Source organism: Leptodactylus fuscus, chromosome 6 (genome assembly GCF_031893055.1).
Source record: "Leptodactylus fuscus isolate aLepFus1 chromosome 6, aLepFus1.hap2, whole genome shotgun sequence".
In the NCBI taxonomy this organism is placed as follows: Eukaryota; Metazoa; Chordata; class Amphibia; order Anura; family Leptodactylidae; genus Leptodactylus; species Leptodactylus fuscus.
The window spans coordinates 133643260-133658799 of NC_134270.1; the positions used below are offsets into that span (position 1 = coordinate 133643260).

Genomic DNA, 15540 nt, shown 5'->3' on the forward strand with positions numbered 1-15540 from the left:
TAGCAGTGCCGAGTGTGCATCAGATGTGTAGTTGAGCAAAACTGACTCAGCACTGCTAAGTCTGCATTCGCATAGGAATGCATTGGCCAGCCTTCGGCCAATCAGCGCTGGCTCTGCCGGAGGAGGCGGAGTCTAAGGTCGGACCTGAATGGAGACTGGTGTGGAGCGATCTTAGACTCCGCCTCCTCCAGCAGAGCCAGCGCTGATTGGCCGAATTCCGTACTCTGGCCAATCAGCACTGGCTAATGCATTGTATTGGCTTGATGAAGCAGTGCTGAATGTGTGTGCTTAGCACACACATTCAGCTCTACTTCATCGGGCTAATAGAATGCATTGGCCAGCGCTGATTGGCCGAATTCCGTACTCTGGCCAATCAGCACTGGCTAATGCATTGTATTGGCTTGATGAAGCAGTGCTGAATGTGTGTGCTTAGCACACACATTCAGCTCTACTTCATCGGGCTAATAGAATGCATTGGCCAATCAGCGCTGGCCAATGCATTCTATTAGCGTGAACTGAGTTTGCACAGGGGTTCTAGTGCACCCTCGGCTCTGCTACATCAGATTGCTACATCTGATGTAGCAGTGCCGAGTGTGCATCAGATGTGTAGTTGAGCAAAACTGACTCAGCACTGCTAAGTCTGCATTCGCATAGGAATGCATTGGCCAGCCTTCGGCCAATCAGCGCTGGCTCTGCCGGAGGAGGCGGAGTCTAAGGTCGGACCTGAATGGAGACTGGTGTGGAGCTATCTTAGACTCCGCCTCCTCCAGCAGAGCCAGCGCTGATTGGTCGAGTTCCGTACTCTGGCCAATCAGCACTGGCCAATGCATTTCTATGGGGAAAAGTTAGCTTGCGAAAATCGCAAACTGACAGGGATTTCCATGAAATAAAGTGACTTTTATGCCCCCAGACATGCTTCCCCTGCTGTCCCAGTGTCATTCCAGGGTGTTGGTATCATTTCCTGGGGTGTCATAGTGGACTTGGTGACCCTCCAGACACGAATTTGGGTTTCCCCCTTAACGAGTTTATGTTCCCCATAGACTATAATGGGGTTCGAAACCCATTCGAACACTCGAACAGTGAGCGGCTGTTCGAATCGAATTTCGAACCTCGAACATTTTAGTGTTCGCTCATCTCTAGTTAGGAGAATTACGGTAACTGGAGATTGAATGAGAGTTGTCAAATGTATGTATCTTAACAGTAGATGTTGGGGTTGAGGCTTACCCAAGACTCAAAACCAACAGGATACATATACCATCAGAATTCCATCAAAAGACAGTAATAAACTTCACTTCAATTTAATATATTATGCACAATATATTTTAGGTTGAAAATAAATTAATTTCTTTTATATTCTTTGCATATGCACAGCAATCAGGCTTCAGGGATTAGCATTAGGACATGCAAGATGCATTCAGACTTGTCAGCTAAGGTATGAAGTGCAAAAGTGTTCAATACCAGCAACAAACTGCAAGGGAACATGGTGTTACGATGGTCTTTATGAGATTTAGAGTTGATTTAGGCCGTAGGCACACTCTCTGGATGCTGCATCCATCTGAACACCCATGATGGCCATGCCAACAACAGTACTTTGAAGTTAATACTTGAGTTTTACCTTCAGAATCATGCCGCCATTGGTCATGGCAAGTGAACAGAGCTCTGGTGACATATAGCATCCAAAGCATGTGGTCACACCCTAAGATTTCTGCTGCCTGTCACCCCCTGTAGTGTATGAATGTAAGAATGTATGAAGTCAGTTCCCAGGGTCTATGGAAGATCTGATCCTCAAGATGTTGGATAATGGTGCTTTTTATTAGGCTCCTTACTGGTTCTTCTTGTCATCTGGGGGGAAATAAGGAGGAGGAGGAGGGAGGTCCTACAAGAGAACAAGGATGAAATAACTTTGTTACTGACTTTTATCATTTTACTGATCCAACAATAGTTTAGCGATCAAATCATCTTCATATCTATTCTAATCATATGACTGGAAGTCTATCCACATTTGTTGTCACCCTTAAATTAGACAACCAAAATGGTGACTCATCCCATTAAGGGTGCATTCACACTGAGTAAACGCTAGCTTATTCTGAACGTAAAACACGTTCAGAATAAGTGGCGTCTAAAGCAGCTCCATTCATTTCTATGGGAGCGGGGATACGAGCGCTCCCCATAGAAATGAATGGGCTGCTTCTTTCACTCCGTGCAGTCCCATTGAAGTGAATGGGGAGTGCCGGCGTATACGGCAAGCTCTGCTCATGCTGAGCCGTACACGCCGGCACTCCCCATTCACTTCAATGGGACTGCACGGAGTGAAAGAAGCAGCCCATTCATTTCTATGGGGAGCGCTCGTATCCCCGCTCCCATAGAAATGAATGGAGCTGCTTTAGACGCCGCTTATTCTGAACGTGTTTTACGTTCAGAATAAGCTAGCGTTTACTCAGTGTGAATTCACCCTAACACATTAGCAAAAATGGCTACCATGACAATACAGACAAATGCCACCTTCACATTAAGTAAAAGAAACATAACTACCAGACAATGGATGTTGCTTTAAAGGGGGTTTTCCCACAAAAAAACATGCACAGCATATACACAGAATGTACCATAAATGTCTGATAGATGCTGGTCCCACCCCTGTGACCTGCACATGTCCCTAAAATAAGCCCCCCTAACTTCTGTGCCCCTTTGCTTACCTGGCTACAACCTCGATGGGGTGACTTTTAGCTACGGTTGGGCTGTACAGAAACAGTGTGTTTCTGAGCTGTGTTGTTCCCATATTTCCCATACGGGAATAAGATAAGATAATCCTTTAATAGTCCCACCATGGGGAAATTCAGTGTGTTACAGCAGCATGGATAATACAGTAGTATTACAAGAAAACACATACAAGCTCAGAATAGCAGAAAAAACCCCGAAAGACTTCAGGATAACTTAGTTCTATGTGCAGAGTGATTTTCAATTAGCCTGATGTTGATTATACAGCCTGACTGCGGTTGGGAGGAAGGATCTCCGGTAGTGCTCCTTCTCACACTTGGGGTAAAGCAGTCGGTCACTTACAGTGCCGCCCAGTGTTGCTACAATCTCATACATGGGATGGGATGGGCTGTTCTCCACCAGGAGCTCACCACAGACAGTATCCTTCTGTAACCCACCACCTGTATTGGGTCCAGGGGGCTCTCCAGGACAGAGCAGGCCCTTCTACCCTGCCTGTCAAATCTATTTCTGTCCCTGGCTGGTGTGCTACTCCCCCAGCAGGCCACTCCGAAGAAGATGGCTGATGGCTACAGAGTTGAAAAAGGCCCTAAGAAGTGGCCCCTGGACTCCAAAGGCCTCAGCCTCCTGAGCAGGTAGAGTCTGCTGTGACCCTTTCTGTGCAGCACCTCCAGGTGATCAGCCCAGTCCAGCTTATTATTGAGGAGTGCACCCAGGAACTTATAGGTCTTGACTATCTCAATGTTCAAGAAAAAGGATTTGGAGCTCACCGTGAATAGTCCATAGTCCTGACGGGGTGCACGATCGGCTTTTGAACCCAAAAAAGCAACGAAAGTAGCAAGAGAAGGAGGAAAATCGGCATATATATACTTTAATCCATATTAATGACAAAAAAAGTGAAAATGATACAAAAGAAATGAAAAAAAGACAAGAAAAAACATTAAAAAGTGCCAACGCGTTTCAGAACACTCAGTTCCTTAATCATGGCATCCTAAACTGTTAGAATACAGGCTGGTATATAAAGGAAGTAACAAAGTTAATTGGACATGTGTGTCCAATGAGACACACCTACACATTTCAACATTCTGCCTACAACATGAGCAAAATAAACCCTACCGAAACCCCAATATATACAAAGAATATCAATGTACACATAGCAATTAACAAGATTCCAAAAAATGAACCAAAAAATAAAACATATTAGATGTTATTTTTCATGTGTGGGAAGAAGCGGTGTATGGTATGTAAATATGTGCATAAAACTGAATGTGTTCACAGTTTTGCTTCACAATGTTCAGTTAGTATAACATCTGACATGGACTGTAACACACACCATCTTATATATTGTATCAAATGCACCAGCCTGTATTCTAACAGTTTAGGATGCCATGATTAAGGAACTGCATGTTCTGAAACGCGTTGGCGTTTTTAAATGTTTTTTCTTGCTTTTTTTTTTTTTAAATTTCTTTTGTATCATTTTCACTTTTTTTGTCATTAATTTGGATTAAAGTATAACTTTTTATCGTCCACGGAGTGATGCCGATTTTCCTCCTTCTCTTGACTATCTCAATGCCTATCCCCTGGATGTCCCCTGTATTCGGAGCATGTCTCCACTTACTTAAGTCCTCCACCATTTCCTTGGTCTTCCCCGTATAAATCCTGAGGTGGTTCCACTGACACTACTTCGCAAAATCCCAGTTTACGTCTCTATACTCCCTGTTGTTTCCGTCTGTGATGAGGCCTACTATTGCAGAGTCATTGGAGTACTTTTGTACTGAAACAACATAGCTCTCTGTTTTAAGCTTTTTCTGTAATTCCCATTCACTTCTATAGGAAATATGGAAAAAATGTAGCTCCAAGATATGCTGTTTCCAAACAGCCTGATCATAGGCAAAAGTCTTCTCAGCGAGGTGGCGGCAGGGCAAATAGGGGCATAGAAGCTGGGGGCTCTTTTTAGGGATAGGTGCAGGTCCCAAATTTATCAGACATTTATTGAATATTCTGAGGATATGTTATAAATGGCTTTCCGTAGAAAAACCCTTTTAACTTATAATGTGATGATGAGCCATACATATGCACGTGACTGCTGGTCAATGACTGGCTGCAGTGGTCACATGCACATGACAGGCATGCTGGGAGGTAAACTGGAACTGTCATGGATTTTCAAGTAATAGGACTGGCATCGGAATTCCACTAAACCACCGCTAGGCAGTGAACAGGGATGCTGCGCCACTCATATTACTTGAATAGGAGCAGCAGTGCCCTTGCTGCCTGTCCAGTTGCAGCATCCGCCACCCAGAGGCTGCTGGAACAGCTGAACTGTGCAGGGTCCAGGTGTCGGACTCTCACAAATCACATACTGGTGACCTATCATGTGGAGTCATCAGTATAAGAAATTTATTTGGGGTCAGAAATGCCCTAAAACTGGTGAGTATACCTTATTTTTAATTCTATCACAATCTCCTGCTTTTACTTTTTTCATTCTGATCAACACCTTCAGGCTATGGCAGAAATAAAGGTTTTTTGTTGCTAATTTTTTCGCAGTTTTTTGAGCCAAAGTCAGGAGTGAATTTAACAGAACGGACAATGTCTAAGGGCTTCATTTACAAACCACTCCTGACTTTGGCTTAAAAAAGTGCAGCAAAATCTGCAACAAAAAATGCTGCGCTTCCACAACGTGGGGCCTTAGCCTTAAAGGGGGTTTTCCAGGATCTATCTAAGATCTTCCTTAGGATAGATCTTCAATTAAAGATCAGCAGGTTTAAACAGGGGTGAGCACTGCAGCCTCTTTAGTACTTAACAAGCACAGCACTGTACATTGTATAGTAGTTGTGCTTGTTATAGCAGCTTAGCCATTCACCTGAATGGAACTGAGCGGTGATCAGGCCATGTGACCAATAAGCATGATGTTGCATGTACTATGTAGTGGAAATGGTGTTCACCTGATCCTAAGGATAGGTCATCAATAAAAAAGTCCCGTAAAACCCTTTTAATAGTACTAAAATTTTGTGCAGACTTACCGGTGGCATGTAAACATGTGGAGGGTTGGGCTGACTGCTGTAACCACTAGCAGCCGCTTCTGCAGCCTTGGCCTCAGCTATAACAAAAGCACACGCAGGAAACAGAAATAGAGCACGTGTTATGTATTACTGTGTCCGCTGAGTCCTTTTCACACACTGTAATTCACTTTTATTCATAAATACATCCCTTTCAGAGAGCTGGATTTCGTAAAAATGTCTATTTAGTTACTTTATATTTTATCCCTATAATCCCTATAAATCTTTATAAGCTGTACTCCAGGAATCTAAAACGTATTTTCTCCCAGGGCCACATCAGCCTTATGGTTGTCTTCAAAGGTCCATTAGTAATTCTGCGACTGTATAAATGTAGTTATGCCAGTGATGTGTAGCCCATTGAAGACAAACATATGACTGATGTTAACATATTTTTAATAAGGACACTATTACCTATGTGTATTATCTGCTCTCTACAGGTAACAGTGTCCCCCCCTAGGTAATAGTGTCCTAATTGTCCCCTAGAAACTGGAGAACCCCACAGGTAAAAGTTATCCCTAACCAACCCCAAATTTTCACATACATTCCAGACCACACAACTCTGATGTCTCGGCCTGCAAAGCACTGATGTGGGGCCCGGCTGTGCACCTCTTCTATTATCCTCCTATTATACTCTGTCATCTGCACTATGGCGCCACAAGTGGTACATTAGAGCAGGAGACAGCATTAAAGATGCACAGCCGATTCCCACATCAGTGATTTACCAGCAAGTATGAAATTCCCAACACCTGGAGACAGTAGCGCAGTGAGGGCAACAATAAGGTCCCTTGGTTTAAAGGCCCTGGCTCAAGAGTAACTTCTTTGATACCTATAGCTATTTATTCTTTCCTTGGCTGGAAGGCTGCGGACCTACCGGCTCAAGACAGAACAAAGTGATGTCAGTTGACATGGCATACTAGCCTTCCAACACATAATATAGCCCCACACAGTTTATGGCCCCCACATAGTATATTACTCCCACCTTATTATTGGCACCCACCCAGTATATGACTCCCCTTTGTTATTGGCCCCCACACAATATATGGCCCCTTTTTATGTGACCTGCACAGAGTGATACGTTAGGCCACTACCTATTGTATTGTTGCAATAGCTAGCGGCCAATAATTTACTCACCCATCCATGCTCCTGCCAGGCCTGCTTCCACTCCCACCACCAGGACAAGCTGTACCAGACGCTGAAGAACGCTAGGACATTACATTCTGGTGTTCTTCATCGTCGTGATGTAACATAATGTAATGTAATGTAAATCTCCCTCCAGGAAATGAAAAGGGTCAAATCTGTGGTCAATCTGCAGTGTTTCTGCACCAACATCTATTTCTATGGAAAACTGAAATGCATTTTTGAATGCTATGGTTTCTCTGCAATAATTGACAACAGTAGAGGGTGTGAATTCCTACCTGCTGGGGTAGATGGAAAATCAGGAGCAGAAGCAGCAGGAGGTCCCATGGGTCCTCCTGGGTAAGGAGGAGGAGGAGGATGCATGTATGCCATAGAACTGTCTTGCATAGAAGGCCCTGGGTAAAAGTCTGTAAAATAATTTATGAAACACATAAGAACAGGACATAGCGCATTAGCGTACACAATGTGAGGCTGCTGCTGGAAGTATAGAGTATGTTGGACGTATTTCCTAAGGCATAACTGTAACAGATGCCGCTCTATAGGCATTCAGCACTATCAATTAACCCTCGGCTCCTACATTAAAAAAAATATACCATGTGACGCAGACGGCGCTACTCCATACAACAAAAAAACATATATATACCTAAGTACCAGCCGATAGGAGCCAAAGGACACTCTTTAAGACTCTATCGGGTAAATGGGATCCTATGGATGTTTGCTCCATTCACCTCTGCATCACGATTTCCGTTTACAATGGAAACCTCAACATAGTCATCGATTCATCACTTGACAGATGCCAAAGGTGCTTAACAGACAACACCGACATATAATGGGGCCTATCCGTTTCCAGCGAGGTGTTCATTTACTGGGAAAATTACACTGCATGCAACTGACTTCCAACAACACAGCCCTAGATAGATCTGTGTCACCAAAATGTAAATGTTCCCAAGTACCAAATCTTACCTGTAGGTGGTGGGGGGAATGGATAGCCAGAAGAAGGAGGATAGATCCCATTAGCTGCTGGTGGTGGGTAGGCATATCCTCCATTGGGCATATATGGAAATGAATCAGATGGTGGTCCCCCTCTGGAAGCTAAGAACATAAAATATGTTAGGGCTTCATATTTACTGGATTACTTCTCCCAGGGTATACATGACGTACAGATCACTATCAGCATTCTCCCTCTCTCTATTTTTTAGCATATTATAATAAATGAAAATATATTCTAGTAGATTTTTTTTCTGAAGCAACGAGTTAATTTGCTACTGTTATAGTGCACATTATATTATATATATAATATATAATAGTATCCAGCTTCCAAAAATTAACTCCAAATACATTCACAACAGTGCTAAATACTCACTGTTCCCTTGTACACCCTTTTCTTGGCTTTAGATTACTTTCTGCTGCTTCTATCACTGTTATTTACATGCAGTGAATCTGTAGACAAACTACATTTCCCATGATTCATCTGCCTGTTCTCACTCAGTGTACCTGTCCCTTTTCCACTTTTCCTTTTGTGCAAATTCCCTCCCTGCTATAGGGTTTGTTTAGTGTCATGGTATCTGTCTTGTGCTTCACTTTCTGAATCCACAGTGGCTTCAAGGGGCAAGAAGGTCACGTGCTACTGTAACATTTCGTTTGCACACTGACTTCATCTTTGACTCTTTATAAAAATATTTTTTTAAAAAAAAAAATCAGTGCACAATAAGGTGCTGACCCCTGGTGTACAGGAATACCATTCCCATTGCAATCCATTTCAATACATATGATATCATTAAATATGGGTCTCTTACCTTGTGAAGCCATTTGTAGCATGTGTTGGCCAAACTCAATAGCTCCCCCTGCAGGAAAAATGAGCTTGAAGGTGGCAGAGCCTTCCCAGCCACCTACAAATAAAGAACAGCAACAGCTCAGTACTTAGACTTGACATCTGCATGTAAGCTGGATTACATTGCTCTGTACTGGCAAGATGCCATGTACTTAATGTACACTTTGTCTGAACATGAAAGATAAAAAGACAGGATGCTATGCAAATACTTCTGAAAGGCAAGGATTAACCTAAGGTAATCCATCATGAAAAGTGTAACTCTATCAGATCAGGCACTGCAGCAATATGCCAGGCAGATTGGAGGAATAGTGATATCATCATGTGGGGCAGAGTAAAACCTCAGCAATATTACCCACAACTGCTGGATGTTATAAAGCAAGTTGGAAATTCACTGCTATGACAAATACCCATTGGCTTATTAGGATAACCCTGACTGTATGCCCTACTAGGCTACTTAACGTAATAGAAGAAGGCGCTTCACTCAGGAACACACTGTAAGACCCAAAGTGGAATAACACTAAAAAAAAAGACTTGAACTGTCCATATACTACAAATGAATAGCCACCATGTGTTTACCCTGCAGTGGTTGCACCAAGGTAAAGTATAGCTGCATGAATTAACCGCCAGCGGCTATACAGGACCTGCTGTGTATTTGCCACCCCTATGGACGTTTCTGCATAACGAGTAAGGGTACATACACACTGTGCAGTCATCCCACATATCTGCTGAAATGTTATCAAAAAACAACTCCTAACTGCACAATGTGAATATATGCTAAGCTGCCAGGCTGAACCCATAGAGAATCATTTACAATATGCGTCTTACCTCCAGGCTCTGCTCTCACTGTGCCCTTAATAAAATTGGCCCCAAAAACTGGCTGCTTGATTTCACAATCCTTCATCAGGTAGAACGGCATCATGAATGACTGCAGTGGGTCCCGTCCTTTAGATGAAAAGATCACCTGCAAGTTTAATGGGAACTTTACATTAGAAGGCTGAAGTTCTTAGAAATGGGGAAAAATGCAATAATGAAAATATGACAAAATAAGAAATACAAAAACTTAGGTTCTGTTCACATTGGTGTTGTAAATTCTATTTTTAAAGGAGCCATGGAAGATGCATTATTATAGCTGTATACCATTCTTTATGATATTCTTATATTTATATCGTAATTCAGTGTAGGAAGACATTTTTTTGTGCAGACTAAGCAGTTACCTCCTTTCCTGGTGCAGGAGAGGCAGGGGTGAAGGTAGGGATCGTGCTGAATAGTGTCAGTGGTACTGGGTTACCTGTGACTGATACTACTATGTGGCTGAGACACTGTGACCCCTACTGGCACTACTCTAAATGTCTCTGTTTTGGTAATATAAAAAAACCAAAAAACTTGAAAGTCTTCAGTAGTTCAGTAGTTTAATGGCTAACTCATAATGATGACAGATTATAACATTTCGAAGCTCCCAGCTTCTTCTTCAAATATAACTAAAAACAATTTCTGAAGGTTGCATATTTATGTACAACAGGACACATAGGGATAGAATTTTAGGAGGAAGGGGGGAAGAGGCTTATTGGTATGTACACGTAAACAAATCCCCAGTTCCCAGGTTCTTATCAGTTCAGAGTGTCTTTATGGCTGTCTAAGGTCAGTGATTTCTGTAGGATGCCATGAACCCATGTGAAAGGTTCATTCCATTCTCCAGAGTGTTAAATAAGGTCATGCACTTGTACTCATAAATCCGTCTGTTCTTTTTGGATTTAAAATTCCCTCTTGAAATCTAAATTTTCATGTCATTGGTGATATTATGATCTTCGTTGCAGAAAAGTTTTGACACAGGAAGGTCCATTCTTTATTCTCTAATTGTATGGCGATGTGCGTTCATTCTTATTCTGAGCTTCTGACCGGTCTCTCCAACATACAGATTTTCAGTGGAATATTTGGTGCATATTATTAAATACACTACATTAAGTGTGTTACAGGTGAACGTACCTGGGATTTTATATTCCGTTAGAGTTTGATATCTCTACCCTGTCAGTGGTCAGTATGTGAGGGCAGGTTTTGCATCTTTTTTGTCCGCATGGAAATGTTCCTGTGTTAGTTGGTGGTGACAGTGAGCTGCTAATCACCATATTCTTGAGGCTTGGTGGCTGTCTATAGCACAGTAGAGGGGGGTCTGGAAATATTGATTTTTAATGAATGCACATCGCCATACAATTAGAGAACAAAGAATGGACCTTCCTGTGTCAAAACATTTCTGCAACGAAGATCATAATATCACCAATGACATGAAAATTTTGATTTTAAGAAGGAATTTTAAATCCAAGAAGAACAGACGGATTTATGAGTACAAGTGCATGACCCAATTTAACACTCTGGAGAATGGAATGAACCTTTCACATGGGTTCAAGCCATCCTACAGAAATCACTGACCTTAGACAGCCATAAAGACACTCTGAACTGATAAGAACCTGGGAACTAGAGATTTGTTTACTTGTACATACCAATAAGCCTCTTCCCCCTCCCTCCCAAAATTCTATCCCTATGTGTCCTGTTGTACATAAATATGCAGCCTTCAGAAATTGTTTTTAGTTATATCTGAAGAAGAAGCCGGGAGCTTTGAAACGTTATACTCTGTCATCATTATGAGTTAGCCATTAAAAAAAGGTATCAACTACTGAAGACTTTCAAGTTTTTTTTTTTTTTTATATTTCCTACCCACTGGCTAACACGGTACAAAAAACTTCATTTTCCTTATACTATCTGTTTTGGTATTCATTGTGAGCTCTGGTGAGGCTGAAGTGTCCATAGGTTGATAGTAGCTAGAAGAGTGTGCTAGTACATGTTTGCGGCTGAGCTGCAGGTACCATGCACGGTATACCAGTACCTACTATGCAGTACCTGTACAAACAACTTGGAAGGATGACAAGTACAAGTACAGATGCAGCATGGCAAGTAGTGGTAATCCTTGTGCCGTACCTGTGGCTCTGGCTCATGTGTAAAAGCATCCATAAAAAGAGAAATACTGTATACTAAGGCTCGGTTCACATCTGTGTTTGGAGATTCTGTTCCCCTATCCTTATGAAATATGTGGAGAGAAAAGTCCCACAAGCAGTACTTTTCTCTCCGCATTTTTTGTGCGGAAACCACATGGACCCCATTACAGTCTATGGGAACTGCCAATTTCCTAAGATAACCACTTTTTTATGCAGATTAGGTTTCTATTCGAGGAGTCGCCAAGTGGACTCCCCAAACGCAGATGTGAACCGGACCTAACATAGGAAGATGTCAGAGTACAACTGTCTTGACTCCATTCAAACAGGGGTGAGACTTGGGACCCTTGTTCTTTGATGAAGGTCCCAGTGTTCTGATCTCTACTGATCAGACACAAGTTTTGTTCTTGAGATGACCCCTTTAATGAGTATCACATGAATAATAGTGCATTACTGAAACACTGTCACAAATCACTATCTGAGGATAAGCAGTCACCACATTCTCTTACTCTGTAGGGTGTTAGCATTATTCTGCCTTTCTTGGTCCCTCGAAAAACATCAGGGGTGTTCTCCATGTCACTGAACACCAGCTCCACATGCTCATAAGACATCAGAACGCTGGAAGAAAAAGAGTGAACAATTCAGGACTAGGACTGAACTCCACTATTAGGTTCCTGACATTTTATTGCTTTACCCCTTCCTTGTTTTTGAGATTTGCTTTGACATATTTGAAGGGCCTAAATGACTAAACTTCAAGTTTGTGAAAATGGGCTAAACTCTGTACGGAGAGAAATAGAATTTTTCTTGCTAACCCACTTTGATAAACTTAAAGGGATTCTACCATTAAAAACTTTTTTTTTCTTGCTTAAACATCGGAATAGCCTTGAGAAAGGATATTCGTCTCCTACCTTTAGATGTCTTCTCTGCCCCACCGTTCGGTTAAAATCTCGTTTTCTGCCGGTATGCAAATGAGTTCTCTCGCAGCACTGGGGGCGGGGCCCCAGCGCTCAAACAGCACTGGGGGCGTCCCCAATGCTGCGAGAGATCTCTCCAGCGCTACCGCCATCTTCTTCTGGCGGTGGCTTCAAATTTCTAGGCCTCGGACCTAGAGCAAAGCCGACTGCGCATGCTCGCCGGCCACAAGAAAACGGCCGCTTACAATACTGGGGCCCCACGGGCCAGAAAAACCACAATTTGCCCGTGGCGGAAAAGCTGTGGGAAAAATTACTGCATTTTACAGTAACTGCAAAGTGGATGGGATTCTTGCGAATCCCATGCCCACTTTGCGGTAAAAGCCGCGGACATGCTGCAATTTCCAAAACCGATGCAGTTTTGGAAATCACATGTCAATTATATCTACAGAAAGACCGGCGGCTTCCCCATAGGTATAACTGTAACAGAAAGTCCGCAGAGGAAAACTTCACAAACTTTCTGTTTAAAGTGCTGCGGGAAGAACCGTGATGCGTTCCATGGACTCCCAGCTAACACCCTCGCCCCCCTCCAGTCCAACCTAAACTGCGCTGCTCGCTTAATCCACCTCACCCCCCGATCTTCATCGGCTGCTCCCCTCTGCCAGTCCCTCCACTGTCTACCTATAGCCCAGCGAATTGAGTTCAAGCTACTAACACTAACATACAAAGCCATCCACAACCTGTCCCCTCCATATATCTCTGACCTAATCTCCCGCTACCTGCCCACACGTAACCTCAGATCCTCCAACGACCTCCTACTCCTATCTGCTCTCATCCGCTCCTCACACAACCGTCTCCAAGATTTCTCCTGTACATCCCCCATATTCTGGAACTCCTTACCACGACACATAAGACTGACCCCCACAATCACAGGCTTCAAGAAGACCCTGAAGACTCACCTATTCAGGAAGGCCTACAACCTCCAATAACACTATCACTGCACTGCCATCTGTACAGTCTCCCCCTCTCCTTCTGTCTCTATCCCTCTTCCCTCATAGATTGTAAGGGGGGGCATCTGTGCCGGCGTCTAACCCTCCCCGGCAACCGCCTATCTATTACAGTGGATGCCGGGTCTGTATTGAGGCCCCTTCCCCCCAAAGGGTAAACTACCCCCCCCCCCCCCCCCCACACACACACACACACACACACACACACACACACACACACACTCACACACACACACACCAGGCTCGCTCCCAGCACTTAGCCCCTCCTCCCCCCCCCCCCCCTCAGAGCAGCAGATACATCACTTGACTTTTGAGCGGATAAGTCAAGGGATGTGTCAACAGAGAAATGAATAAAGTAATATAGTGGACAAACAAAGCAGTTTTGCTGAAGCAGTGTATTTAGGAAAAGTCTTACATTCACATTAACGAGCAGTGTAGATAGGATCCTTGTGACGGGACAACCCCTTTAACACTTAGTTTGGAATATCTGTCAGGGGGTGGCCATATTAACAAACGCTAAAAGAAAAACGATTGCCCATTGCAACCAATCACAGCACAGCTTTCAATTCTTATTACTCAGTTGACAAATAAAAGCTGGGTTGTGATTGGTTGCTTTGGGCAGCAGACTGTATTTGTTGTAGACACGTTCAGCCCTCTCCCCATTGGTTTTACGCTATGTACTGTGTATAGGACGCCATAAACATGAGCCATTAGCTGCAGTGCGCTGAGACGACTCTGATAGCACAGGCTGATAATACTAGAATATATACGCATCCTGATTGGCTTTAGTCCTGTCAATCATGTCACGCCCCGCCCTCCCTGACATTCAGGTCCCTAGGATGCTCCATATGCCAGTCAGAGCGCCGGTACTGTACACAGTCATGGATAATGGCGTTGTCTGACGGAGAGCCGCTCACCCACCTTTCGCTGTTGTTCACTATGACACCTCCGCCATCCGTATGGTTTCTGTTCAGCGCCATGTTGCTGTCTTGCAGTAACTCACGTCCCCGCACCCCGACTGCAGCCAATCAGCACTCAAAGCGATGCAGTTACGTAGCAACCATTGCCCCGCCTCTCTGTTTGCAGAGCGATGGAGACGGCAGTACGGAGGAGCGATCTCGTCACGTGATTGGCCCGCGGCTGCGGCAGAGAATCAATAACAGGAAGTACAGGAGGAGCACGTGGGGCAGTGACTGAAGCTGCTGTCACTCTGACCTTTGGATCAATAAAGTTGCACAGGTTTAAAGCTTGTACAATGTAAGGGCTAGTTCACACGTGGGCAATGGGGAGGTTTTTGACAGCGGAATTCGCTTCAAAAACCTCTCCTTTAACAGGGTGGTCTATGTAGACCACTAGCTTTTTTTTTCCTCCTAGCGTTTTCCGCCTGAAGAAGCGACATGACCTTTCTTCAGGCGGAAAACGCCTGAAGAATTGCATAGAAGTGAATGGGAGGCGAAAACCGCGCGGTAAAAAACCGCGCGGGTGTGTGCACTTTTCCCCTAATTTGCATATGAATAAATGGCAATTTACAAGAAGTGGGGCTCCAAAGCTGAATAACAAATCTAGAAAATGTAAAATCACCTTTGAGTCAAAATATAGTGTATGACACTGTCAGGGCTCCTAGAAACCTATATATCTCATTTCTAGCTCTCTCAGGCAAACACAGCCAAAGTTATGTCAAAGTGAAGGTGACATTGTTATATTCTTCAGACCCCTGAGTATAATAGGTTGAGACCCAGGATTTCAATGCGTTAAACTTTCTACATTATTTGTTACAGTTCAAGAATGAACCAAGTTCAGCAGAAATCAAAAAGAGCTGCAGGAGCTCCTGGCACAGTATTTGGAATCGCCCCTATGGATGTGATAGAAGATGTTCTTTTGGGTTTGGCTAATGCCAATGAG

At 43.5% G+C, this 15540-nt stretch overlaps 1 protein-coding gene across 1 annotated transcript; it reads right to left on the bottom strand.

Moving 5' to 3' along the window:
• Window positions 1-1297: 1297 nt before the first annotated feature.
• On the bottom strand, window positions 1298-14735 carry WBP2 (WW domain binding protein 2). Its single transcript, XM_075277277.1, has 8 exons — window positions 14560-14735; window positions 12230-12338; window positions 9562-9697; window positions 8702-8794; window positions 7869-7997; window positions 7184-7312; window positions 5733-5809; window positions 1298-1876 (listed from the first exon to the last, which is right to left on the bottom strand). Exons 1-8 carry the CDS (start codon window positions 14616-14618, stop codon window positions 1823-1825), a joined length of 786 nt encoding a protein of 261 aa, XP_075133378.1. The 5' UTR covers window positions 14619-14735; the 3' UTR covers window positions 1298-1822.
• Window positions 14736-15540: the final 805 nt, after the last annotated feature.

Coding starts and splice junctions, on each gene's coding strand:
- WBP2 (XM_075277277.1), bottom strand. CDS start 14,618: ATGGCGCTGAACAGAAACCATACGGATGGCGGAGGTGTCATAGTGAAC. Junction 7,998..8,701: donor GCTACAAATGGCTTCACAAG/GTAAGAGACCCA, acceptor TTATGTTCTTAG/CTTCCAGAGGGGGACCACCA. Junction 5,810..7,183: donor TTTTCCATCTACCCCAGCAG/GTAGGAATTCAC, acceptor CTTTTGTTATAG/CTGAGGCCAAGGCTGCAGAA.